Source organism: Spermophilus citellus (assembly GCF_964194105.1).
Source record: "Spermophilus citellus genome assembly, chromosome: 11".
Classification (NCBI taxonomy): domain Eukaryota; kingdom Metazoa; phylum Chordata; class Mammalia; order Rodentia; family Sciuridae; genus Spermophilus; species Spermophilus citellus.
Window position 1 is genome coordinate 84,786,732 of NC_138192.1, and position 26,742 is coordinate 84,813,473.

The window sequence follows — 26,742 nt, forward strand, 5'->3', positions numbered from 1 at the left end:
GTAGTTTTGCCTTCTCCAAAATGTCATATAGTTGGAATCATGCAGTATGCTACTTTTTCATATTGGCTCCTTTAACTTAGTCATGTGCATTTAAGTCTCTGCTATTTGGATGTCCAGTTGTTCTAGCATCATTTTGGTTTTTTTTTGGAAAAACTATCTTTGCTCCATTTTGTTGCCTTTTCTCCTTTGTCAAAAAGAGGCAAGATTTATGAGATAACTTTGGACTCTGTTCTATTCATTTGTTCTGGTTGCCTATTCTTTTGCCAATACCACATTGTCTCGATTACTATAGATTTATGGTGAGACTTGAAGTCAGATTGTCCTTGTTCCTTCATCCCCAGAGATCCCTGAAAGTTGCCTCTTAGTTTGGCCAACTCCTGGACAAAATCAGCCTCTCCACTTGAAAGGCTCCCAAACTTCCTTTTCTTGATGAGTCCCAGAGTTAATTGAATTTGGGGTACTCATATTCAGTAAAAGTGTACCAAAACCAACTTGTAAAAGTTGAATGTAAATTTATTAATACAAAATAAGAAATATGACTGACAGGTGAAGATAGTTTCAGCCTAATCAGTGCCTTCTATCCTCAGGAACAAGCTCTGTTGTTATCAGAGGATTTTCACAGCAAGCTTGGAGCCAGAGCTAGGTGATTGGTTATGTGATCAGGGAATCAGACTGTGGTGACCCTCGACTTCAGCAGGGAATTACCATTCCCCGTGAAACTGTGGTGACCACTGCTTCAATAGGGAAGTACACTTCCTGAGGACAGCACAGTCTCTAATGTCATTACTGGATGTCCTTCCCTGGGGACCCTTAAAACACACAGGTATTTACTTCTAAGGCTGTGAATGTAACTCTCCATTTGCTATTTTATTTATACTGCTCTCAAGGCTAACCACTGACTGTTGATAGATGCATCTTTTTTTTTTCTTTAATTTTAGATACGCTATTGTGTTCAGTCAATTGCAGTCAAATCTTGCAGGCAGGGGAGCCATTCTGTCTTTTTATAAAGTGAAATAGCCTAACACTGTTTAGCTCCATTATATGTAGGCTTAAAAATTTAAGTTCACTTCTAAATTCATGGGGAATGCATTAGCTTTAGTAGAAAAGGGGCTATTAGAAGGGCACTTGACTGTGGAGGGCAAAAAGGCATTTGGTCTATCAAAGTGGTTTTCATACAGGCTGAACAGAAGAATCCTCATAAAACTCTCTCTCTCTCTCTCTCTCTCTCTCTCTCTCTCTCTCTCTCTCTCTCTGTGTGTGTGTGTGTGTGTGTGTATACAAGTATATCCTTTCCTGGTCTCAGCCTCAGACTTAATGATAAAGATGTTGGCTCTTTACATGTTAATAAGTGATACTAGATTATTCTTTAAACAATACACTTCTAACAATAGTTTGCAGCAGTAACTTTCATCTTGGCTTTACTCTTGGGCAGTGACTTTGGCAAAAAATAAATATTACACATTTTCCCAGAGCAGTGGTATATGCCTGTAATCTTAGTGGCTGAGAGTAGGGAGGCTGAGGCAGGAGGATATCAAGTTCAAAGCCAGCCTCAGCAAGTTAGTGAGGTCCTAAGCAACTTAGTGAGATTCTGTTTCAAAAATAAAAATATTTTTTAAAAAGGAGCTGGGGATGTAGCTCAGTGGTTAGGTGCCCCTGGGTTCAATCCCTGCGTAAAATGTGTATAAAATATATAACACTTATGAATATCACTTAAGTATATTGTCCCTTTTGTCATAAATGATGAAGAGAGAATTATACTGGAAACTTAATCTGAAAAAAAAAAGCCTCCCTGTATTAATTGGGAGTTAAAAGGAGTGACCATATGCAGATTTGCAGATTACATTAAGTTGACTGGTCACCATATTCAAGTAGATATTAACTGTACTGTCAACACGTAATATACTCAAATAAAGTCAAAAGGGCCAAATTTATGGTGAGTCTAGGACATAGGTTTCTCGCTTTGGGATGAAATCAATATGCCACTTGATCTATGCAACACCTGGGTGTACTAATATACAGCTGTTCATTATAAATGAGTGACAAGAAGATTAAAAAAAAATAGAGTACCTATGAAGGCATTTTGGGAATTGTAAAACACATTTTCAATCTAAGAGATATGGGCCTTTACTGAGGAGCCATTCTGTACCATATTATAGATTAAATTATGTTCCCTGAGTGCATCTAGAATGATTTTTTAAATAAAACTTAGGGGGTCAATACATAAGGGATCATTAGAAAGTCATCTTTCCATGGCCACTGAATTCATCCCTTTGTTCATTATAGGCTTTTAGAAAACTAATGCCTGTTCAATGTATTTTGCAAATACTATTTGCATAGACATTAGGCTTGTTGTTTCCCTTAATCTAACTAACATATTGCTCAATAAATGGCTGCACAAATTACTATCCTGCAAGCTGGAGATCTTTCCCTTATTGCAACTCTCCTAATGCATTATGTTTTCTTCTGGTCCATAGCACTTCTTCATTGAATTAACCTCATTTACATGCACACCATCCTCGTCCCTATCTGATTTGTAGTCATGTCTCTCTCATGCTCAGCATACACACGGGCCTTTATTTTATTTACTCATCTTGCTTGATGATTACTACATCTTGTCTCCACAGACCAGACTACTTTATTTTTCCTATGTTTCTCAGAGCCCAGTTCCAGGTCTGGGCTCAGCAGAGAGAATGGCAGCCTCTTTTCTAATGACCTCAACACTATTTGTAATTCGATTCTATTATGGGAATGTTCCTGGGCAGGGTTAAAATTCTACATTTTTCTGATTCCCAATTCTGTTGAAAACAATAACAACAAGAAGACTGAAAAGTTACTATTTAGAGCCAGTATCTAAAGTTTTTTGATAGTCAAAAGGGCCGGGTGATCCTGAGTCAAAATAATTTTCTCCAAGTTGTAACTTTAGAAAAGATCAACGACAATGGAAGATTGAGTCCTAGTGACACGGGTAAAGAGTCCACAGTAGGAGTTAGGGCCCAACATTTGTGTTCCAGCTCAGCCAATAATTACTGTGTGAATTTAAGCTAATCACTTCACTGTCTGAAATATTCCTCCGTCACTACAAGAGATTAAACTACTGTTTACATTCATGGATATTTGGAGATCAGAGACCCCTCAGATTCTGTAGAAAACTATGAACCTTTTTCCCTGATAATGCACAAACACAAGAATAAGCAGAATTCTGAGAGCTTCAGAGTCTCTCCAAAATCCATTCACAGATTCCCTGGAGGACTTTAAAATTATTTCTAAGGTTTAAAGTATGTAGTTTAAAAAAAAAGCCATTTATATCTATTACTCCCAATATGAATTAGTTTTAAAATGTGGATTTGGGCTATCATGTCATTTGAACTTATAATTACTTTTTTCCCCTGCAACTTATAGTACGAATAGCAGAGCAAATTTCAATTTCAAAATTTCAACATGTTCCCTTTGTAAATTAGTAGCATCTCAGGTCAGTGAGTTTCCAAAGATGGAAGTTCAGCTCTGACTTGAACACAGACAACGAAGAGGAGCTCAATCACATGTTTATTGTTGAGCTAACAGAATTTAGGAGCTATCGTCTTTATATTGAGCTATATCTCCCACTTCATAAATGGCATCCATCAATATAGTTTCTAATCCTCTCAGGTGTTACCTAAATTAATTTTATGTTTTTTTTTTTCCCAATAGTTTAGGAATTCAAAAACCATTTGTGTACTCTTCATTTTCTCTGCTAAACATTCTAGTTTCATCTACAATTCCTTTAGAAGAGTGATTTCATAAAACTACTTTTAATCCCTTTGACTCTCCGCAATGGTCCTCTTGAAAGGCAGAGCCCAGAATGAGAAGGCAGCATGTTGGGGAAAAGGTGTGGCTGACATAGGGCTAGAGAGCAAATCCCTTTCTCAAACTGCTGACTCTGGCTTTAGAAATGCCACCAATGACACCTAAAGCCTGATCCTAGAAACAGGAAGCTTCTATATGGTCATGTTGAAACTTGGTCACCTAAAACCCCTACTTATGATCAATCAAGGTTGCACTCATATTCTATTTATTTTTTTAGAACCCAAAGCACCTTTCTAAAAACAAAAATCCCTATTGGCCTCTATTTTCATCACTTAGGCTATTGTCCTGCTCTTGGAAGCCATTAGAAATTCTAGATTTGTCATTCTTCATGTCATCTTCTTTTTCCCCATTTTTTTTATCATCTACAAATGTAATAAACCTGTCATCTTGGGCTCCAGATTTATTGATTAAAAAAAATTGACCTGTGGGTTGCTAAGTATTTGTTTCTGTCTACAGATTATTCAGAATTCTTCACACTGCTGCTTCACGATTTCATCTAATCTACATTTAACCCCCTGATTTACAAAATTTTCTTATTATGAAGAACATAATAAGAATTAGGTCCCACTTGGGGGCATTTATTTCTTTTCCTTTTCTTCTTTCTTGGTCTACTTTCTTTTCCTTCACTTTTACTTTCCTCATTTCTTTGCATATTCATACAACATTTTCTGTCTTACATTTGGGCCGTTTACCTGTGCGCTCATTTGGAATGGAGAAAAGAATTTCCATTGTGTTTTCAGAATGGATTCCTTTTGCCTCCTGCCTGTGTGCAGTCCTGGCTGAGTCTGCGCTTGCCCTGGGAGGATCTTGGCGATATGCCAAGCCACAGCCCCTGTGCACTGAAGGGTTCTCCTCATGCTTGTTGGCATTTGGCAAAGGAGGACTCTACAAGAATTTTGTCAACACCCCCAGACCAATTTATTCTCCTCCCTCTCCAGAATTACTCAAACATCAAAGGGGATTTTAAAGAAAATTGAATGCAAAATAAATGTGTTTGGGGATGGGGGGGAAGGGTGAGGAGAAAAATTATTAGTCCTCAGCAGACTTCACATTTTCCTTTTAGCATCTTTCATTTATAACCAAATAAATATTGATGATAGGAAAAGAAAAACATTGGTTTGAAGGCTATTTCAAAACACAAATTAACCAACTTTCTATTATCCAATTGAAAGACGGCATTATGGTAACTACTTTGGAAAACAAAGAATTTCTGGTGTTCTGCATAACATCTCTGTGATACTTGTCACCAGCTTGGGTCTCATCAAAACTTTCACCTGGAAGTAATTCATTTCACATTTGAATAAGGCTAAGGAAGGAAACTTCTAAAATATGTCCAAGTGATTCATTTTGCTCTAAAAACTGTATGACTTTTTCATATGACTTTGTGACCATTGTAATTAAAAAATCAATGATGTAGATCAGGATAAGCAAGTAGACCTATACTCAAGTGTAAACAGTGGTAGGTTAGTTGGTTAATGTTTGTTAAATTAGTTGAACATTTTATTTGTGGATTTTTTTTTTTTTTTTTTTTGCATTTGCTCTCCTCCTTTGGACAAATCAATGCTGGCATTAGGCCATTAACTCTCATTTAAAGGAATGTGTCTCAAATACAACTTTATTACTCTGTAGTTACCTTGCAGTTAAAAGAGATGAGCTCTGGAGTCTGTAGAACCTTTGCAAATGTGGGGAAGCACAGTCAGCCTCAGCCCAGGAAAAAGAGTGGCAGGTGGCTGAGTGATTAATATTTCAGAAGGAGTCTTAAGATCCTCTGCATCAGGGTCAGTATTAATACTCTAAACCCATAATAACTCTGAGTGATTGCAAGTGAACGATGGGTTAGCATCCCAAAAACTAATAGTAAAAATTAGTGAAGATATCCTGATATTGGAAGCTCATGACTCATTCATTCATCCACTCATCCAGTGAACATGGAGGGACTGCAATGTCAGAGCTCCTCTTAGCACCATACTACCCTTGTGACCTTGAACCGATCATATCTTCCCTAAGTTGTTGTGAGATGTAGGGATTCGTACATGGAAAACCAGTAGCCAGAGTGACTGGTCAGATGCTCCCTTTTCTTTTCCTTAGTTTTTATACCTCTTTTCCATGAATCTTATAGTACTATGAAATAACTTTCAATTCTTAGTAACAAATTTATCTGCACAGTCTTGGGTCAAGAGGAATTTTGAGTGATCTGTACTTGTGGATGAAATTAAAGTATTTAAATATTATTACAACTGATCAAATATTTTTGCAAGATAATCCATGAAGTCCAAGTACATCATTCTTTGCCAAATAGTACTCTGAGGCTTGCTGTCTACAGTACGTGCAAATCCACACATTTCTTGAACTGTTGTTTCATAGGAAGCATGAATAGTAACTTCCTTTCATTTATCAGCTCTAATTGGAGTATATTTTAGTAATACTTAGAAAAAAATCTTCTAAACCAATTTTCTAAAGTATAAAAAAAAAGTACAGAAGTTTCCACATTAAACATCAATATATGTGTAGAGAATGTGATGTGTTAACAGAAATAGACCCAGGAAAATGAAAGAGCAATTTTTTAGATTGAGTGTGGAAACAAGGAAAATGAAAGAGTAATTTTTTAGATTGAGTGTAGCGGGTCTACTGATTTATACTCACAAGTTTGAATTAATTTTGAAACCTATCTAAAGATCATTATTGTGGACCTCACAAAGGTGTATACCAATTGTTCCTTCCTTAATTCACTCATTCAGGCAGTAAACATTAACGAGCACCTACTGTATGGTAGGCACCGTGCCTGGGACTCCTAAGTGAAACTCCAGGTGCCTTGACATCAAAGAGTTTGTTCTAATTAGAAAGATTTGAACAGACAGAGTTTTTATAAGGTAACTGGTGCAACAGGAGGAATCTAGGATCAGTGGGGGAATATGAAAAAGAGATACCAAGTCTGCCTGGGGAATCTGGGTAGCCTTCAGAGGAGGCACCCTGGTACTGGAAGGATGAGTGAGAGATGAATAGGTGTATGAGGAGGAAGAAGATGTTTGGCAGTGAGAACAGGATAAGCAAATCAGGGATGCCTGAGGGAGCCTTGAGTGGTCGGGAATGAGGAAGAGTAGGTTATCATTGTTAGGGCACAAATGATCATAAATGTGGGAAGAAGAGCTGGTGAAAAATGAGGCCCAAAATGTAGGAAGAGGCCAGATCATCTGAGCCTTGTATGGCAGGCCCATGTTTTTTTTTCCACTCTGTATGTTCAGTTATTGAAGAGTTTTGAATACAGGTGTTCTATAATCAAATGGAAATGTTCAGGTTCCAAAAGAAAACTAACAATATTGTGATTGTTTTGTTGTTTACAAGTTACAGAAATGGCACACACACACCCTTTTGTTCTTAAAGAGTTTCACTAGTTCTCCTTGTAATGGAGTTCAGGGATGCCAAAAGCAATATTTGAACTAAATGATACATCAGAATTATAATAAGAGCCTGTGAGCAGATTTTTAGTTAACAGGGTTTTAATAGGCTGTGATGTAATCCCTAACAGAAAAGATTTAATTATAAAAGATAGTCTGTCTCTAGTGGAAATTTGGCTGTGAGTGTTTTTATTGCTCAGTGAATCAAAAGGTTTATATAGAAGCACATTGTTGAGATTCTTGGACAAAAACACATATGCCCCAATGAAAACTTTCCACTCACTTTCTTCATCTCTTGTAGCAAAGCCATGAATCTGCCAGAAATCAATTTCACTTGCATTTTTCACCATTTTTATAATTTCAGGGGTTAAGCATCTGAAAGGCCAGAATGAATCAGCCTTCCCTGAAGAAGAAGAGGGCGTAAATGAGAGAGGGGAGCAGTGGGACCATTAATACCAGTCTGCAGCAAGAAGGCTTCCTGGGAATAACCAAACTAGGAACTTTTCTGGATATCCCATGGAACCCCACTGCTTGACTTCCGGAAGCATCCTCCAGCTCTGCACTGCAAATCTTATGATTAAATGCACCACCTAGAAGACCCCACAACTGAACTCTAGAACCAAGTACAAGTTGATCCATGTCACAATTAAATGATAAGCATTTATTTTACAGTGATTTTTCTTTTGAATTACATAGGAACTTGTGAACATGTGACTGTTCTAACTTTAAAACTGCCAGAGCTTGATCCCTCATATCCTACTGACATGATTTGCATTCTAAAGTGAAATGTAAATAGCATCACTTTAAGAGTAAAAAATAAATATTAAATACATTTAGACATGAGTGTCTTGGGGATTAACTTAAAGAAGAATGTCTAATGGAATCTTTAAGATCTGCATTTATCATGTTTCTGTAAATAGAAAACTCAGTTTACTTTAAAAAGACTAAGAAATGTCAGATTTCTTGATTCAAAATACTATATCAGATACTAAATATTTCCCTTTCCAACAGCACATTACTTAAAGAACCATAGAATTCTTTTTGTTTTCTAAACTGTATGATATGTATTTCCCAGCATTTCATCTGGGTAATAAGAGAGAAAAATGTTAAATCTATAATAAAATATGTCAAGTCTCCTTTATCCTCTTTTTGACTATTACTTGAAATTTCAACCACCAATTCCCATTGCATTTAAATAAATCATTAGCATTTTATAAATCTTCTGTATCATAAAATATAAAATTCCATTAATTCTTCCATATATCCACTCATTTACTCATTAGTTCAACAATTGTTTGTTTATGAGCTTATCCCTAGGAAAGTACTCTGCTGGGAGTTAGGAAAATAAAGAAAAGATAATCCCTCTTGTGTAGAACTGGCATCTGTATAAAGTAAGGTTTTATGAGACAAATGTGTACTTAATGAATACAACTTTTTGTAACTCAAAGTTCTGGATTTTTGAACAATTTCAATTATTCATAATATTGGAATGTACAATTTAGTGGGAATAGAGGAATGTCAGTCTGGTTCCTTTAGGGATGATATTAGTAAAGTTCAAATGTTTCATGAAAGGAAGATAAGAAAAGAAATCTCAAAAATCAAGAAAGAGGAAATTAAGATAGGAAGAAAAATGTGAAATCTTGATATCAAGAAGTAAAATGTTTGTTTTTAAGTTTGAATAGGAACTTTGCAATATAATAATTAAGAGACTTGTGAGAAACTATAACAGAATACAGCAAAAGTGGCATTTTCCTTGAAAATACATGCAAACTCACTGATAAGTAATAGCATGACTATGAGTGAATACTCTTTCTTTCCTCCCTCTCTCCCTTGCTCTTTCCCTTCTTCCCTCACTCTTCTATTTCCTCTCTCTCTCTCTCTCTCTCTCTCTCTCTCTCTCTCTCCACTCCCTCCCACTCCCACACTTTTTTTTAAGTCAGTTTTTCCCAAAACATTTTGGAGGTTCCTAACCCATCTGCTATGACTGATTTCCCAAGTTTGTCTTTGCTTAAAACCTGATTAAGGTCTATATTTGCTTTAAGTGATTTTGAATTATTTGGAAAACATCCTGACACTCCTTGAAAGTATTTGAGACACCCTGAAGTCAAAAACCAAACAAAAACACCCCTTTCTTTCCTTGAAGAGACACTTTTATAAATAATTTTTTTTCCCCAAAAGAATTTAGGCAAATAAAAAGAAACCAAAGCTTTTGCTGATTCTGTAACACCATTTGTAGAAATAAACAGCTTGACTTCTGGATCCTTCTATTCTGTTCTCCATTCTCAGGACATAAAGAAATAAAAATTAAGAGCATAAGTTTTTCTTGGGAAATGTTGGTTTCTTCTATTCTGTTCCCCACTCTCAAAGCATAAAAGGATCACAATTGAAAGCATAAGTTTTCCTTGGGAAATATGTTGATTTTCTCAGAAATGGAAGGAAACAGCTCACATAATGGGTTTTTAGTTTCCTTTCCACACAATTATAATTTACAATACCTCTTTTTGTTTTTCAAGAAGACAACGTGTGGCTTCAGTTTGGCTGATGGGTGAAGGGATTTTCTGATGAAAACAAAATGAAAGTTTTGTATTTCCAAGACTGCATTTATAATATAAAATGGTTAGTAGGTAGGCTTTGAGTCACTTTGACTTGAATTAAAATTCATCCTTCATCAGATTTTTGACTGAGTTTCCTCATTTGTAAAATAGGTACAGTCATGCCTATCCTACATGTCCTTAGGAGACTTAAGGGAGAAGATTACAAGATGCCTAGCCCAGCTTAGTGAGCATTTAATAATTGGCGTCTATTGTTATTATCAGAGTTAGAAAGGCCTGGGAGAACATCTGTCCAATCCTGCCTAATGCCCGATCCTCCTCAGCATTATGGAGATCACTGCACTTACTCTTTGCAACCTAAGAGCTCTAGTTATTCTTCTCTGTGCTAAACTCTCTCTTTCTCCTACATCCTCATCTCTTCCTTCTCCACCGTCATACCTCTGAAGACACCAGAATTCTGTTAACTCCTTTCCTACATATCTACTTTTCAGATATTGAGAAATGCTCTGATGTCATTGTCTAAATGGTCTCATTTATTCCATAAATCTCATCATGTTCTCCGAAACTTTCTCAGCATCCTGGCCACCTACTTTTGGGTTCTCTTCAATTGTTATGCTGAATGTAAGAGAGGTTATGTCAGATGCATATATTACAGATTATTCTTTTTTATCCTCCTAAACGTGAGAAAGGGGCAAAGAACAAGATAGGGCAGGGCAGGGCAGGGCAGGGCAGGAATTTCAGCCAAAGTTTATTCTATTGGACAATAAAGTTGTAACCCGTTTTTCTTCTGAGAGTTGTCCAAAATAAGGGTCTTTATTAAAAACAAAAATCTCACACAAATTTCTGTTCTTAAGCAAATTTTTACTATTCACTTTTAATTTTAATACATGTTATTGATTTCTACATTGTGAAAAATAAGATGATTTAGGTTAAACAAGAGCAAATTATTTTTATTTTTGTAATTATACATTTTGTTAATATATGTATAAAAGTACAGAGCCAACAACGTCAAAACTATGATTTTGTATCTATTATTGTTTAGGATGGGGGTAAGTTTAAAGTGTGAATATATTTTAAACCATTAAAAAATATAATTACTATCGTAGAGGAAGTATCTCCAAATCACAAATGTAATATACAATGAAATGACCTTTATGGAAGCATTGGTTTTGTATGTTATCACAGCAAACAACTAAATTGTTAAGTATTACAGAATTCATTTAATTGCATTGTGGGTTTATGAATTCACAAATAAACCATGCATATTGCATTAATTTAAAAAGTCTTTATATGTTTTTCATTAACAATGAATAGCAAACAGTTTAAGAGCAGAATGCATAATAAAAGAAGCATGTCTACTTACATGAAGTGCTTAGGCCAATATGCAGTTTTGAGTATTTGCTTTCTCTGAATAAAGGGAATATGGGATAAAATGCCTTTATATATTAACTCCAAAAGGACAATCCTCAAACCCTCAGCAGGCACATTAATTAGTAAATATGTTGCTGAAATATGAAATCTTTTAAAGAAATTAAATTACTTTCATAATATCATAAGATTCTGAAGAACGATGTATCAGAGAAAAAGCTAAAGCTTTATCCTAAAGGAAAATGCTAGGGGGTGGGCTTTATTTTTATTTTTTAAAGAGAGAGTGAGAGAGGGAAGAGAGAGAGAGAGAATTTTTAATATTTATTTTTTAGTTCTCGGCGGACACAACATCTTTGTTGGTATGTGGTGCTGAGGATCGAACCCGGGCCGCACGCATGCCAGGCGAGCGCGCTACCGCTTGAGCCACATCCCCAGCCCCTCTTTTTAAATGACATTCTAAGTAATTAAAGTGATAAGCTTTGCAATCAACTGTCATAATTTAGTGAGCAATGAGGGTAAAGTTCCTACTTTGCAAACTTGTGTAAATTTAATGAAATCATCTACAGATGGCAAAAGTGTCTGACTTGGTTTTGTAACTGATGTGACACAGCAATCTGTATACGGGGTAAAAATGGGAGTTCATAACCCACTTGAATCAATCTGTGAAATATGGTATATTAAGAACTATGTAATGTTTTGAACAACCAACAATAAAATAAAAAAAAGAGTATATGCTCTATTTAACTGTAGATCTTGCTTTCATCTTTATTGTGTGGACACTGGAGCTGCCCCCTCTCCCATTATATTTAACCATCTAGATGGTTATAAACCATGAATGAGAGAGAGGTAGGCAGAGGAGCAAACAGAAATTTGGAGACTTCAAGAAAAAATAACTGAATTTAGTAGATAAAAATGATATTAAACTCATCCTGATTTTTATTTCTTACTGTTCTAATGCTACTTCATATCCCTTGACCCACCTCTTTTCTGACTTTGGTTGACAATGAGGCTAGTTTGAGGGAACAAGCATAGCAAATCCCAGGAATCTATGGCATTGCCATATTAGAATTCTGAAAGTACCAGCATAGTAGGGAATATTCAGCAAATGGCTTTTCAGGTGTTAACTTATAAAGACAGACAGCTAACAAAGGCCACCTGAAGTTTATTGAAACAAACAGAAGTTTTACAGAGTACATTAACTTGCTTTGTTTTTCAGAAATGAGACCAATCTGGAATCACTAGAGTTTCCTACACTGGAAAACATCCTTGAGTCCTGCTATATGTCCTATATTTTAAAGGTGGAAAAATTGAGGTCTAGAGAAATTTTCCATAGATATATACACCATGAAAGTTCAAAATTGTGTCAGGTAAGCATTCACAGCAAATAATATAAAAATCAATAAACAATGACTCCAAGGTTTGTTTCTGCCATGCAATAAAATATCTAGGACTGAAACAGTGGTGCAACTGGCAATTCTCATTTTCCTTAACACTCTCAGAGTTGTAAACTCATCATCCCAAGAGATGGAGCATCCCATCAGTCTGTTCCAAGAGGAGAGAACAGAACAGAAAGAGAGATAATCTATACCAAAGAAGCAAAATTTTGTCCAAACCCTTCACTAATGTGTCATGGGCTAGAACCATTACAAGGCCACACCCTTATGCAAAGAAGCTTGGAAAATAGTTTTAATCCAGTATTTTTGCCATATCTCAACTTTGTCACATTTCACCATGAAAGTTAGCTTGGATATCAGTAGAACAGCCAGCAGTAATGAATTTGCAAATGAATGGAATTTTTCTTTTGGTACCATGGATTGAACCCAGGGGTGTTTGACCACTGAGTCACATCCCCAGACATTTTTATTTTTTTATTTTGAGACAGGGTCTTGCTAAGTTGTTGTGTCTGGCATTGAACTTATGATCTGAGGCAGAAGGATCCTAGTCACTGGGATTATACTTGTGTGCCACCATGTACCACTTAGCCTATTATTTCTTCTTCTTCTTTTAAATTTTTTTAGTTGTAGATGGACACAATATCTTTATTTTTTATGTGGTGTTGAGGATTGAACCTAGTGCCTCACACTTGCAAGACAAGTGCTCGGCTGCCACTGAGCTATAGGCCCATCCCTAGCCTATTACTTCTTAATTAGCCTATTGTTAATTAGTGTATTACTATTTTTCATATAATTATTTTGTATAGTTTTCAAAAATCTATTTTATAAACAAGAGACAAAAATTCTAGTTCATTATTCAGTAAATGTATGTGAATATTTATGGCATTCTAGATATCGAGTGCTGGGAATACAGGTTAATAATCTAGGTAGGTAGTTTTCTTAAATCTCTAGGTATATATTCTAGTGTTCTGAAGATAGTTAATACATACATAAATTAATAATTAAAAGACATCATTTCAGACAATGACAGATTCCTGGAAAAAATTAAAACAAGGTGATATGAAACTCTGGAACTTAATTTTCTGGTTAGTATAATAAAGAATGATGACCAAATGTTCATGTGAGGGCCCTTTTGACTCTAAGACACATATTTCTTACCTTTACCTCTCTTTCTGGAACTGCAGGCAAGCAGCAATGGAGAAAAGAAGAGATGGGGCTAGACAGAAAGCAACAGTACTAGGGAAAGATGGAATCAGAGGAGAAAGGGACATCCATCATTTTATGACAGGCAATGGAAAAAATTGTTGAGTTAGAGGGTATAAATGCACACATATGTATGAATATGTGTGCAATAGAGTAAGCATTGAAACCAATTGTTTTCTTTTAAAACTCCCCCTTAGAAAATTACCTTAAAATGGTAATTATTGGTTTTTTTTTTGTTGTTGTTTGCTTGCTTCCTGCCCACCTCCGAGACTGAAAAGTTCTTGCAGGAAAAATTTCCTCCTACAAATCATCAATTTACCCTAGTATGCAAACTGTTTTGCTATTAGCACAGCATACCAGATTTTTCCCTTTACAGAGATTTATGTGATGTAGAATTAAATTCTCTGGAACATTTCCATTGTGTTCTGCGGTAGTTATCTTTTATTTTTCCTCCAGGTGCAAAAAATAGTTGATAACAACCAGAAGTGGACTTGTCAGTGCTGTGTTCCCAGTTAAGCTTGGAAAAATACTAAGGCAAACCAAACACCATCAGCCCCAGCTCCAGCTCTGCATGCTGTGCTATTGTGCCATTGGCTTTTTACTGGATTGCCTTCTGAAGCACGTTAGATATTTTATGCATAAATATTGGCATGTTTTTCAGAAACTGTTCCCTTATTTTATATTTTTCTAATTATTTATACAACACTATTTGTAGAGTTCCTCCCTTTCTATTTCTCCTAACAACTTAACGGGGAGACATTGAATTTGGGGAAGTGATTCATTTTTAGTTTTTCTTATTCTGGAATCTGAGCCTTCTCTTATAATGGGGAGGCTTTCAAACACAATTCCCTTGTTTCTTTTTCAAATTCCACTGTGTTTATTTATTCCTTTGTTTCTTTTACAAATTCCATTGGTCTTGATTCAATTTAGTTTCACAGATCTTTTCTGGTAGTCTACCTGCCAAGCACTGATTTAAGCATTGAAGTTATAAAAAACTATTTTAAAAAGGCTAGTGTTGTTGTTGCTATTCTGCTAGAAAATATTTGGTGATTTTTTTTTTTTACAATCAATAAAGTGGTTTTACCTGTTTCTCAGTTAATAAGCACATTAACTATGTATGACAGGTAGGATTCATTTTCTAAACAAAGAAACTGAAATCCGAAGACTATGAGTGTCCTTACATGAACCCATAATTCCACAAATCTTTCCACTAGCTCATGCCCTGTTTGTGAAGTTGTGATTGTTTTTAGGATTAAATATATCACCCTTCTTAGTAGCCACAGACTTCTGTGTGCCCCACAGTGTTTTACAGAATGACTTAGAAAAAAAAATCTCCTACATTTCAGACATAAAGCATATATAGAGATAATCTTGCTAGTGAGACTAAGGTGGGAAGAAGAATTAGAGTTCTATCTAAATTTTGACACTGACTTTAAAACCAAGATGATCCAAGACAAATAAAAGTAGTAAATTTGAAACTCTCTTTAAAGTATTTGGCTCATTTTAAAATATTTTGTATGTTTAAATCTCATTTTTAAATAACCTTTAGTAGCTAAAATAAAGGAAAGAATTGATGAGTTTATAACAAGAACAAGGCATGAATTCAAAATAAAATTGAGAACAATTTTATGAATTGCTTTTTTAAAAAATTAGTATCATTTTCCTGCATTGTCCTAGGATTTAAGGAATGATAGGTTCTACTTAAAGCTTGTTTTAGTCAGCTTTTTCACTGCTGTGACTAAAAGACCTGATAAGAACAATTTTAGAGGAAGAACGTTTATTTGGGGGCTCAGGTTTCTGAGGTCTCAGTCCATAGATAGCCAGCTTCATTTCTCAGGACTCAATGTGAGGCAGAACATTATGGTGGAAGAGTGTGATGGAGGGAAGCAATTCACATGATAGTCAGAAAGCTGAGAAAGATTCCACTTGTCATATACAAAATATATACCCCAAAGGAATGCCCCCAACAACCCACTTCCTACAGCCACATCCTACTTGCCTTCTATTACCACTCAGTTAATCCCACAATAATTCACTGATTGGGTTAAGACTCTCATAACCCAAAGATTTCTCCTCTAAACCTTTTTGCATTGTCTCACACGGGAGCTTTTGGGGGACATTTCACATCCAAACCATACACTGCTCCATAGGTAGGATAAAAAAAAAATAGAGGGGCTGGGGATGTGGCTCAAGCGGTAGCGCGCTCGCCTGGCGTGCGTGCGGCCCGGGTTCGATCCTCAGCACCACATACAAAGATGTTGTGTCCGCCAAAATAAAAAAAATAATTATTAAAAATTCTCTCTCTCTCTCTCTCTCCTCACTCTCTCTTTAAAAAAAAAAAAATAGAAAAGATAGGTAGAAAGGATAACAAAGGGAGGAAAAGGAGACTAGAACTTTATTTTAAATAAAGACTTTGTGCAGTTCCTCAGACCCTCACTTCCCTGGCCAGGGGTCTCTCTTTCAGGCCTGTCACTCGGAAATTCCTAGGAAATCTATGAATCTTCACTCATAATCTAAAAGTTATTGGAAATTCACCCACTTGTTAAAATGGCCCTATGCATGGTTAACCCATGAATGCATGTATTTTTAGAATAGATTGAGCAAATGGAGATATAAAACCTGTAATAGAAGGTACTTTTCAACATTGTCTATTGATCAGACAGTGGAGAAGACCTCAATCCAAGGATCCTGAGAACTGCAAGACCGTGGAAAACCATCTCATGATCAGAGACTGATGTCTTCTCACCTCCTTTCCCTTGCCCATTCCTCACCAAGTTTCCTTAAAAATAATAATTAAAAAAAAAAGAGCCTGAGAATCCTAAAGGTTCTCACTCTCATAGCCTGCATTCTCCCTTGAATGTGGATTTCTTGCTTTTCAATGTAAATCTCTGTGCATCAATATCTGACACATGCTGAAATTCTTTCCAATCACATATGTCAAGGACCCAAGCTCCCCCTCTCTGGGGGGTTTCAAAATACCATTTTTTCTCAAAGGTAGCAAAGTTACAACATGGCTTAATTTGAATGAAAAATACGGAATAATAAGAATTTTTTTTAAATGAGTAGCTCACACACACACGGTTGAGCATCACTTTAATCATTATGGGAGCATATCTTTTCTTTCTTCTTTATCATTTAAAGAAACATTTTTCAAGGCATTGTACCAGTTAAGTGGGTTTCCCATTACATTTTCCCTGCAGGATAAATTCTGTAGATGTGTTTCCCTAATCATACTAATTATGTTGCCATATGTTGCTCTCTTCTTTCTTGTTTTGCCCTAATGGGACATAGATTTCTTATTTTGAATTTGTCACTTTTTTGTTACATATTTCAAGTGTTTTCAGTCCTTTGTTTTTGAGAACATTCAATCTAAAAATTAAAACTTGACATGAAGTTTGATTATGAGTAAAATAGGAATTATGCTTCCAAATGAATATATGTATATGACACTGAGCTTGAGCCACACAATTTCATTTTTGGTATAAACTGAGTTTATGGAATTAGTTAATATCCAAATTAAAATTTAAAAGTAATGTCTGCTGTATTGGCAAAAAGTATTAAAAATTAAACATTTTCATTTTAAACTACCAAAACCACATCTGTATAAACTAATTTAAAGTAGTAGTTCAGGGAAAATATAGTTGCCAAAATCAATCGCCCTATTTTCTTTCATGTGTAATATGGAGTTAATAATTTCTTCTATTGAGGAATATACATGTATGTCTGTATGTGTGGATAGAGTATATATATATATATATATGTGTGTGTGTGTGTGTGTGTGTGTGTGTGTGTGTGTGTATGTGTGTGTGATTTGGCATGCATGGGTATACACATACATATATATATGTGTGTGTGTGTGTATAATGTTTGACTACATTGAAATTTTAAAAAAAAACCTTTTAAAGTAAAAAAAAAATTAACCTGTTTGCCATTAAACACATAAATACTCCCCAATGTTTTTTCCATACACCCTTCTGTTAAACAGGTGAAAGTAAAGGGAAACAGAGTGTGGGCAGGTGAGGCCTGCTGAGGTCCCTTGCTGTCCCTTGCCACCAACTGGCTCTTAGTGGATTCTGGCCCACTGCTGCCAAGTCGCCTCCATGCCAATGCATCCTTTGCACCATGGCTATCTCTAGCAGCTCTTTTCTTTCTGGTGGGTTTGGAGATTGGTTCTAGGTTGCATCTGAGTTACCACACATAGTGGAAGTGTCTATTCCTCTCACAGGGCAATTTCCACATTCAGAAAAGCCCTCTCCTTTTTTAGGTTTCCTCCAAAGAATGCTTTTATTGCTAGCTAATGGAGAGTCTGAAATTGCAGGCGTGGGGGAATCTTACTGGAGGGTGTGCAAGCAGCTTTCCTTTCTGAGAAAATGCTTTTGTTTCCTGTTAGTGTGGCTGATTGTTCAGTTGTGGGCTGCATTTAATAACCTATCCAGAAAGGCTAAAATTATTGTTATTTTATCTTTATGCTGATATTTTTCTCTTGAATGTTTGCCTTAACATTTTTCTCTAGATTGTCTACTTGACATATTAGCCAATAACTGATAAATGTATTTTGTCTTATCTACTTATTTATCAAACATATACATTAATCTATATCTCAATCCCCAAACATTTTATCATCTGTATGTATACTTACATAGGTAATTGTGCTTTTCTTCTCAAGCAAGGGCATAAATGCTGAAGTTAATGACAATAAGATCTCCACTATGGAAGGTCTGGCCCATTCCTTGCATAGAGCAAGCTCCCCATCAAGTGGACTTCTAGAATATTGCTACTAAAGAAAGAGCCGCACTGTATTCTTGAAAACGTAAACATTAATTAATTTTAAATGAAGGGCTGGAACTCCTGCTGGGTTCTTGTTTTTATAGCTTGTATCATTTATTTTTTTCTACATATTATTTAATTATCCCAACAATCCTATAAGATAGGCACTTACTGTCTCCATTCCATAGATGAGAAAATTAAGGCTTGTCCAGACTACAGAGCTTGCAAATGATAACGTCCAGAATTGAAATGAGGGTCCAATTCTGTGCTTAGGTAAGATGTTTTCTGCTTCTGCTCTTTCATATAAAATTCAACAATAAATAACAGCCATCTGGACAAATACAAAAAGATAATACCCTGTCTCAAAATAATAAGCAAAAAGGGCTGGGGATGTGGCTCAGTGGTTAAGTCCTCCTGGGTTCAATCCCTTACCCCACCCAGCAAAAAAATATAATATTAATTTGTGTTTGTTAGGGGCAACAAGGTGTCAGGAACTGTCTAGACCCTTTAAACATTCTTCATTATTATTTTACCTTTTAATGGATTCATGATTAGAGGTTAGAAAATTTCAACAGCTACCAACCACCAAGAATTAAAGTCCTTCTTGTTCCAAATCCCATATGGTTCCCTGCAGGGACATGAGACTAACTCAGTCAGGGTCACTCCAATGAATGGGGCTAAATAAAGACACAGACACAGAAAGTACCTTTTCTTTGGGTTCAGTGACCACTCCTCAGCCACAGCTCCCACAAGCAGGGCAAGGCAGGCAAGAAAGAGGGAGGAGCAGGCCTGCCACCTGGGTTTTGTTAATGGGGGGAGCTAATCCATGGAACATTCTATACAATAAAGGGCAGAAGGGTAGGATTACAACAAACAAGTTGGTGTAATTCAACCCTATCAGGTGACACCCACCCCTGGAGCTGCACCTTTCTTATCCAAGCGGAGGTAAGGTCCAATTGCATTGCAGTACCTCTTTACTCAGGACTTAAAGGTGTGTACATAGCTCCTGTCAGAGTGGCTCCAGACAGTTCCCATTAATAATCATTGAGGGTACAGGAAATCACCCAGGAAATGTGAGCTTTTTCCTTTAGCAAAGTTGATAGGATGCACAGCAGTGAATATATCTGCAACAGCAGACCCAGCTCCCCAAGGGTAGAGATAAGAGACAGATGGAGAGACCGTAATGTTTTTTTCCCCCATAAAATTCAGGTTTGCTTTTAGTGTGCTATTAAGAATTAATTATGGATTAATGTACTCCTCATTTGTCTGAGAAAAACACAAGTGGCTTTTTAGGATTCTGTAGATCTAAAGTGCTTCAAAAGTGAGTCTTGTTTTGATTGAATGAACTGGTGATATTATCTGAAAAGTATCAACAATCATAAAACCTTCAGGATAAACAGGAATAAATTACCTTCATTCATTTGTTCACATTCATTTATACAACAAATATTTACCAAATACCTACAATGTGTAAGGCTCATTGTTTCTTTTCCTTCAAATCTAGCAGCTTGTGTGTATGATGCAGAAAACTAGTTTTCTTACATGCAGGAATGACAAAGAGGGATTAGGGGTCTGACTGGGTAATGAAGAAGGCTTTGTGGAAGAGCTGCATATGTAGACCCTTGCAGGAAGGAGGGAGAGTGATAGATGGTGGCAAAAAAAAAAAAAAAAAAAAATAGAAGACCCAGGCAAGGGAGGCATTGCGTGCAAATGCCTGACAGAAATACAGAATGGTAATGAAGATTGTGGCTAAAGAGCTAGACTGGAGGTAGACAGGGGTTTTGCACGTAATGTTAAGGAGTTTAAGCTTTACTTATAGTCCAGTGGTTCTCATAGTGAGATCCCTAGTCCAATAGCATCAGCTTTAACTCAGTCCCACCCAGCCTAGTGAATCAGAACCCCTGGGAACAGAGCCAAACCACCTGGGGTTTAACATCCCTCCAGGGGATGTAATTGTGATGCATGCTAAGGGCTGAGCTCCCATGCTGTAGCCAGCCCTTTCAAATCCACCTGTGTGCTGGGAAGGAGTGGTTGGTGTGGTGGAGACACTCCTTTCCCAGTGTTCAGGGTGGCCAGCAGCACCCAGGGCAGCTAGGTCTGTTGCTGGTATAAGCTGCCTCATGCTTTTACCCCAGGGCCCAGGATTCTTGACCTGAAGAAGCAACTCTATATAAAGCAGGCCCAAGGGTCAAATCTACCATGTGTCCTGGCTTTGTATGCCCTTCCCCACCACACTAAAAATGAATCTGCCTTTCTAAAAGCTTGTGGAGGAAAAAGAAAAAAAAAAAAAGAAAGAGAAAAAAAGGAGGAGGAGGAGGAGGAGGAGGAAATGTTGAAAAGGAGGTGGAGGAAGAGAGATAGGATATTGGCATGTGGGCTTCAAGGCCTAAAGCATTTGCTCTCTGACATTTTACAGAAAAACTTGCTGACCTCTGAGGTAGGCAAGAGGCACTGTTCTTAATAAGGAGAGGAACAGTAGGTCCAAAGAATTCCTTAGAGTGATTTCACAGGACAGTGTGCAGAGAAGAAACAACTGGAAGAGCTGGAAGCAGAGCAGTCAATAGCTAACCAAAGGTGGTAAACACAAACAAGGTAGCACTCTTCAAAAGGCAAGAAAAAAATGTGTACATGGTCCTGGTAAAAATGATATGATTTAACTTAAGTTGACCCAAGTGCTAGGCCAAAATAAGGTTCTCAACAAAGGAAGAAACCATAGACTAGGTCCAGTTCAGCAATGTCTCAGGTTTTGGTTTTATTTAGGGTTTTGTTTCATTTTGGTGCTGGGGATGATACCCAGGCACTCACATGGGCTGAACACATACTCTGCCGTTGAGCAGTGACCTAGCTCTGATTTAGTTTTGAGAGAGCAGAATGGTATTGACGGCACAAATTCTGGAGCCAGAATCTCAAGTCTGTATCTTCCAGGATGGAAGGCCTTAAACTCATTGCTTTTACTTTTCCGTTTTTCCCTGTTTGTTATGCTTTAATGTAAGAAAGGAACTGAAAACTTAGCAGACTTATGCATGTACTTGGTTTTAGCTATTGTATCCTCATATGCATTGATATCTCGTAGCCAGGAGCCAATGCTAATAAGTATGAATAAATCATGGAGAATACTTTCTGAGTATAAAACATATGTCAATAGGCTCCAAGTTCCTTATCTGCACCAACATATTTAAATCTCACAATAATCCTAAAATGTAAATCCTGAAAGCTTTTAGAAATGTTCATTTGATTTTCAATATACCAAATCCAACCAAAAAAGAGTTAGGATATACTGTGTTCCACTATGGGAAAAGAAAGTAACACAACATGAATCTGTGTTCTTGGAATGCTTAGCCTACCTGGAAGGCTAAGTGAAGAATACTATTTTGATACTCTCTGTAACAAAGAATTGGAATTGGTTTAAAAACAAAGGATTACATTCATACTAGTTTGTATTCTGAGACCAATATAAAAATGATGATAAAAAAGAAAGTGCTATAGCTGTCATTTGGTTCTGTCTTTCAGAAGGAAAACTATGGCTTTAATTAGTAGAATAGGAGTTAGAAAATAAGGAGTTTAGAAATTTAAAATCTCTAATTTCCATCAAGTTTTATGCAGTCACACACATACACACACACACAAGCACATGGGCATATGTCAACATACTAGGGAAAAATTAATTCATGTTTAAGGCACAGGAAGATTCTTATTCAAAATAAATATATTTTTCACTTGCTCATAAGCATGCACAGTTTTATTCTTAATAGATTTTTAAAAATGAAATCCAATGCGATTTACTGTCTTTCAGAATGAGTAAATAATAAAATGAACATTTTATTTTTACATTGGTCATAATTTAGGAATAAGATCGTTTGTCAGATAAAGTTGAAGAAACAAGTATGAACTTTCCTTCAAGATCCAAACATTTCAAAAACAATAATAAAAATGTTTAATTTTTTTCTTAAGTGAAGGAGTTTCTTTCTGTATTCTCTAAAAATATTTATAGAACATTATCCCCAGGAATAAAGCTTGACTTGAAAACCACAGATTCTGGTTCTTTGTACAAACTTTTACAAGCTATGAATCTTCATGGTATTAAATTTTTCTTTCTGATATATATATATTCTTAGCTGTGTTTACTTCAAGAAACAGTATTAATTAGTGTCTGTTTCCGTTCACCCATCAGAAGTTTCATCGAATGTATCTTTGGTATCTCTTCATTATTTTAAAATTAAAAATTAATACCATGGATCAATACCATGACCTCTTGGCTTTGTGCCTCCTCTCAGACTTGGTTCCTTTCAAGCACCTGACTTCTAAACAGACTGATACATGTTGAACTCTGTGTTTTGCAAGCAAGAAGCACCTAAAGAGGCAATGCTGCCACATTTGTAAGTCTTTGTGTGCCTGACTTTACCTACAGGAAAACTAAACACCATGAGTTCTGCGTTCAGCTAGAGTAATTGAAAAGTCTTTCAGGTCAGGCGATGGTCTTCCAAACCCCATGCCTGCTTCATCCTTTTCAACATGGAAATCCTAAATGAAAGAAAGCACACCTATGTGAGAGGCATTTGCAGTCTGGGTTGGCTTATAATGGGACATAAGCACAACACTCAAAGACTCAAAATTGTAGCAAATGTAGGGATAAGGAAGGTGGTCCCTATGCAGAAGAATTGCTCAGTCATGCAAAAGCCATTGTTGCTTTGGTAAACCAAAGAATCAGAGTTGTCTTACACAGGGTTCCTTTATACATCCTTTTACCCCTTTAGGCCTCACTAAGCCCTTACCAGCTAACACTAATCTGTGCCTTATACCATGCCTCTCCCTGAAGTACAATGTGGAATAAGGCCTCCTAGCCAACTCTATGCTCTAGCACCTGAAAATCCACCCAGCTCCCTTTCCTTCCATCAATCTCAGCTCCTTGTTTCCTTTTCTTTTCTGTTTTTGTATTTTGTGTTTCCTAACATTTTCACTTCCTATTTCCAAATTGAACACTCAAGGCAAGGCAATGAGTTCTATTGCTTAATGACCTTCCCTAGTCTTCCCTGTACATTCCAAGCCTATTTTTCTTTTTTTTTCTCCAAGCTTTTTATAAATTAATTTTTCTTAATATATGACAGCAGAATGCATTACAATTCATATTACACATATAGAGCACATTTTTTTTCATATCTCTGGTTGTATGTAAACTATATTTATACCAACTTGTATCTTCATACATGTACTTTGGATAATGACGTCCATCACATTCCACCATCATTTCCAACCCCCTGCCCTCACCCTTCTCCTCCCACCCCTTTGTCCTATCTAGAGTTCGTCTATTCCTCCCATGCTCTCACTCCCTACCCCACTATGAATCAGCCTCCTTATATTAGAGAAAACATTCAGCATTTGTTTTTTGGGGATTGGCTAGCTTCATTTAGCATTATCTTTTCCAATGCCATCCATTTACCTGCAAATGCCATGATTTTATTCTCTTTTATTGCTGAGTAATATTCCATTGTGTATATATGCCACATTTTTTTTTATCCATTCATCTACTGAAGGGCAGCTAGGTTGGTTCCACAGTTTAGCTATTGTAAATTGTGCTGCTATAAACATTCATAAAGTCTTCAATAGTTTAAGGTTTACAAAAAAGAAAACAAAAAAAAAACTTGTGGATAAGAATGAAATAATCAAACTGTGTTTTGAGGCTTATACTCATGCAATGTACTTGTTGCCTGTGAATGACAATGTTGGTCTTGCACACTGCATGATTCAATCATATTGCTTGACAGACCAATAAAACAGGACATATTGTCTTGAGGCATTTTACAAGTCCCCCACCCCAGGATTTTTTGCTTTGAAAACCAGATGGTGACACAATATTTTTTTCTGCGAGGCTTCATGGGTCTTCCTCTAATTATTCATATAAGAAATCACATTTCATTAATACATATATATGCACTGCATTGAAAGATACAAGAGCCCGGGCACGTGGCCTGGTTCCATGGTGCGTATTCATGGATTCAAGGGGTTGCAGAGGTGACAAAAGCACTTAGTAAGCACCTCTGGTTAGAAGAAAAGCAATCTTGTATTTAAATGCTCAGTTGGATTTATTTTTTAGGTTTTTTTTTTTTTTTGAGTGCTGGCAATTGACCCCCACCCCAAGGCCTTACTCATGCAAGGCAAGCAATCTAACATTAAACTACATACACCCCCAACCTTTATTAGGGGGTTAGAATTACCTGTGTAATATTTAATGACCATTTAGAACAGCATTGTATATAAAAATCACCCAGTTATTGACTTAAAATGCAAATTCTGGTTTGTAGGTATGGATGAGGCCTGAGGTTTTTTTATTTCTGAAGAGTTTCCAAATGTGGACTGTTGTTTGAGTATCAAGGATCTTTGGAGCACCAACAATTATTGAAAAGGCACATTTATGGAGACATATTAAATATTCCTCCTAAGAAAATCAGAGGTACCTCATGTACAGTAACATATGATTTAATTGATCACCAAAGTGCATGCCACACCACTGTCGGTCACTAGAAATTCTGTCTTCTCAGAGTGGAAGTTTTTAGAAGTGCCTGCAAAATGGAATAAAGAGTAGAAAAGGGAGGTGATGGACAAAATGTGCAGAGAAGACCTGACAGATCTTTTCCGGCACAGGGGCAGTGTTGCCTAATGGTTAGACTTCAAACCTGAGCTCTTCCACTTACTGCATGTATGAACTTACACAGATTGTTCCGCTTTCTTTGCTGTACTTCCTCCTTCATACAGGGGAATGGTAATGCCTAAAGAAATAGTTACAGAGAGTAAAAGAGAAAAATCTAAGAAAACAATGTCATGCCATAGTGCCATTATAATGAACTAGAAAAACTAAACAATTATAATCTTCATCTGAAATAAACATGTATCTGTTTGAGATGAAAAGGAAGTTCTCCAACCTTCACTATATTAAGCAAACACCAGAAATTTCTAAAGTTAATAAGGGAAAAAAGCCCCCAAAATAGCATTTTAAATATACACATATACCCATACACAGGATTTTTTAAAATTTTTAGATGGACACAATACTTTTATTTATTTATGTGGTGCTAAGGATCGAACTCAGTGCCCCATGCATGGAAGGCAAGTGCTTTACCACTGAGCCACAACTCTGCCCCAGGATTCTAATATTAAATATTTAGAATCTCCTTTAAAGAAATGATAATAATTTAATGCCAAACACTAGTAGGTGCTCAATTTTTTACTCTAACATACATTTTCTTTGTCTAAGGTTTATATTAAATGATGAACAAGCTATGTTGTATATCATAGAATTTGCAGGGAAATGGATGGCATTAGAGCAGATTATGCTAAGTGAAGCTAGCCAAGCCCTAAAAAACAAATGCCAAATGTCTTCTTTGATATAAAGAGAGCAACTAAGAACAGAACAGGAAGGAAGAGCATGAGGAAAAGACTAACAGTAAACAAAGACGAATGGGGGGAGAGAAAGGGAGAGAGAAGGGAAAGCATATAGAAATTGTAGGAGACCTTCAATGATACACAAAATTATAAGAGGTTATGAGGGGCAAGGGGGAGGGGGAAAAAGGGGAGAGAATTGAACAACAGCAGAGGAGGTAGAGAGGGAAGATGGGAGGGGAGGGGGGAGGGGGGATAGTAGGGGATAGGAAAGGTAACAGAATACAACAGTCACTAATATGCCATTATGTAATAATGTGAGCATGTAACAGATGTGATTCTGCAATCTGTATTTGGGGTAAAAATGGGAGTTCAAAACCCAATTGGGTCTAATGTATGAAAGATGATATATCATGAGCTCTGTAATGTTTTGAACAATCAATAAAAAAAAAAACTGGAAGGCTTAATTTAGGAAATAAGTATTTTATATCTAAGATGTATTTCCACATCAAAATGGGCTTTTTGTCATTATCTGGAAATTTATCACAAAATCACATTTAAAATAAAAAAGTCAATTAAGTGTCCTGTATCTGATGACTAGGTAAGTTTTTATGTTTTCATCTAATATCATGGAGAGACAGCCTCTGGTGACACACATCACACCATTTGCTCTGTATTCACTTAATTGAAACTCACCGGGCCTGCACCTTGACTCAACACCCTTTGCTTCTTCATAAATTCCCAAGTGCTCTTTTTCACAGAGCTTTCCTTGCCTCTGTGTTTCTGCCCTGTCCCACAAAGGTGTAGTAGAAAGAAAAAAAGATTCTGATGCATGAGACGCCTAGA

The 26,742-nt window shown here is 36.4% G+C and overlaps 2 protein-coding genes across 3 annotated transcripts in view; one reads left to right on the forward strand and one right to left on the reverse strand.

The window, feature by feature from the left end:
• The window catches only part of PPP1R1C (protein phosphatase 1 regulatory inhibitor subunit 1C), a gene marked incomplete at its 5' end in the record, with an annotated part of 123,995 nt that extends 116,026 nt beyond the window's left edge, over positions 1 to 7,969 (forward strand). For both annotated transcript variants that reach the window (XM_081262267.1, XM_081262266.1), the window contains one exon: positions 7,603 to 7,969. In XM_081262267.1, coding sequence (XP_081118393.1) covers positions 7,603 to 7,691 — 89 coding nt within the window. In that variant the 3' untranslated portion in view covers positions 7,692 to 7,969. The remainder of the gene's footprint in view (positions 1 to 7,602) is intronic.
• Positions 1 to 26,742, reverse strand: part of PDE1A (phosphodiesterase 1A) — a 287,285-nt gene that overhangs the window by 10,036 nt on the left and 250,507 nt on the right. The gene's annotated exons all lie outside the window — the stretch shown is intronic.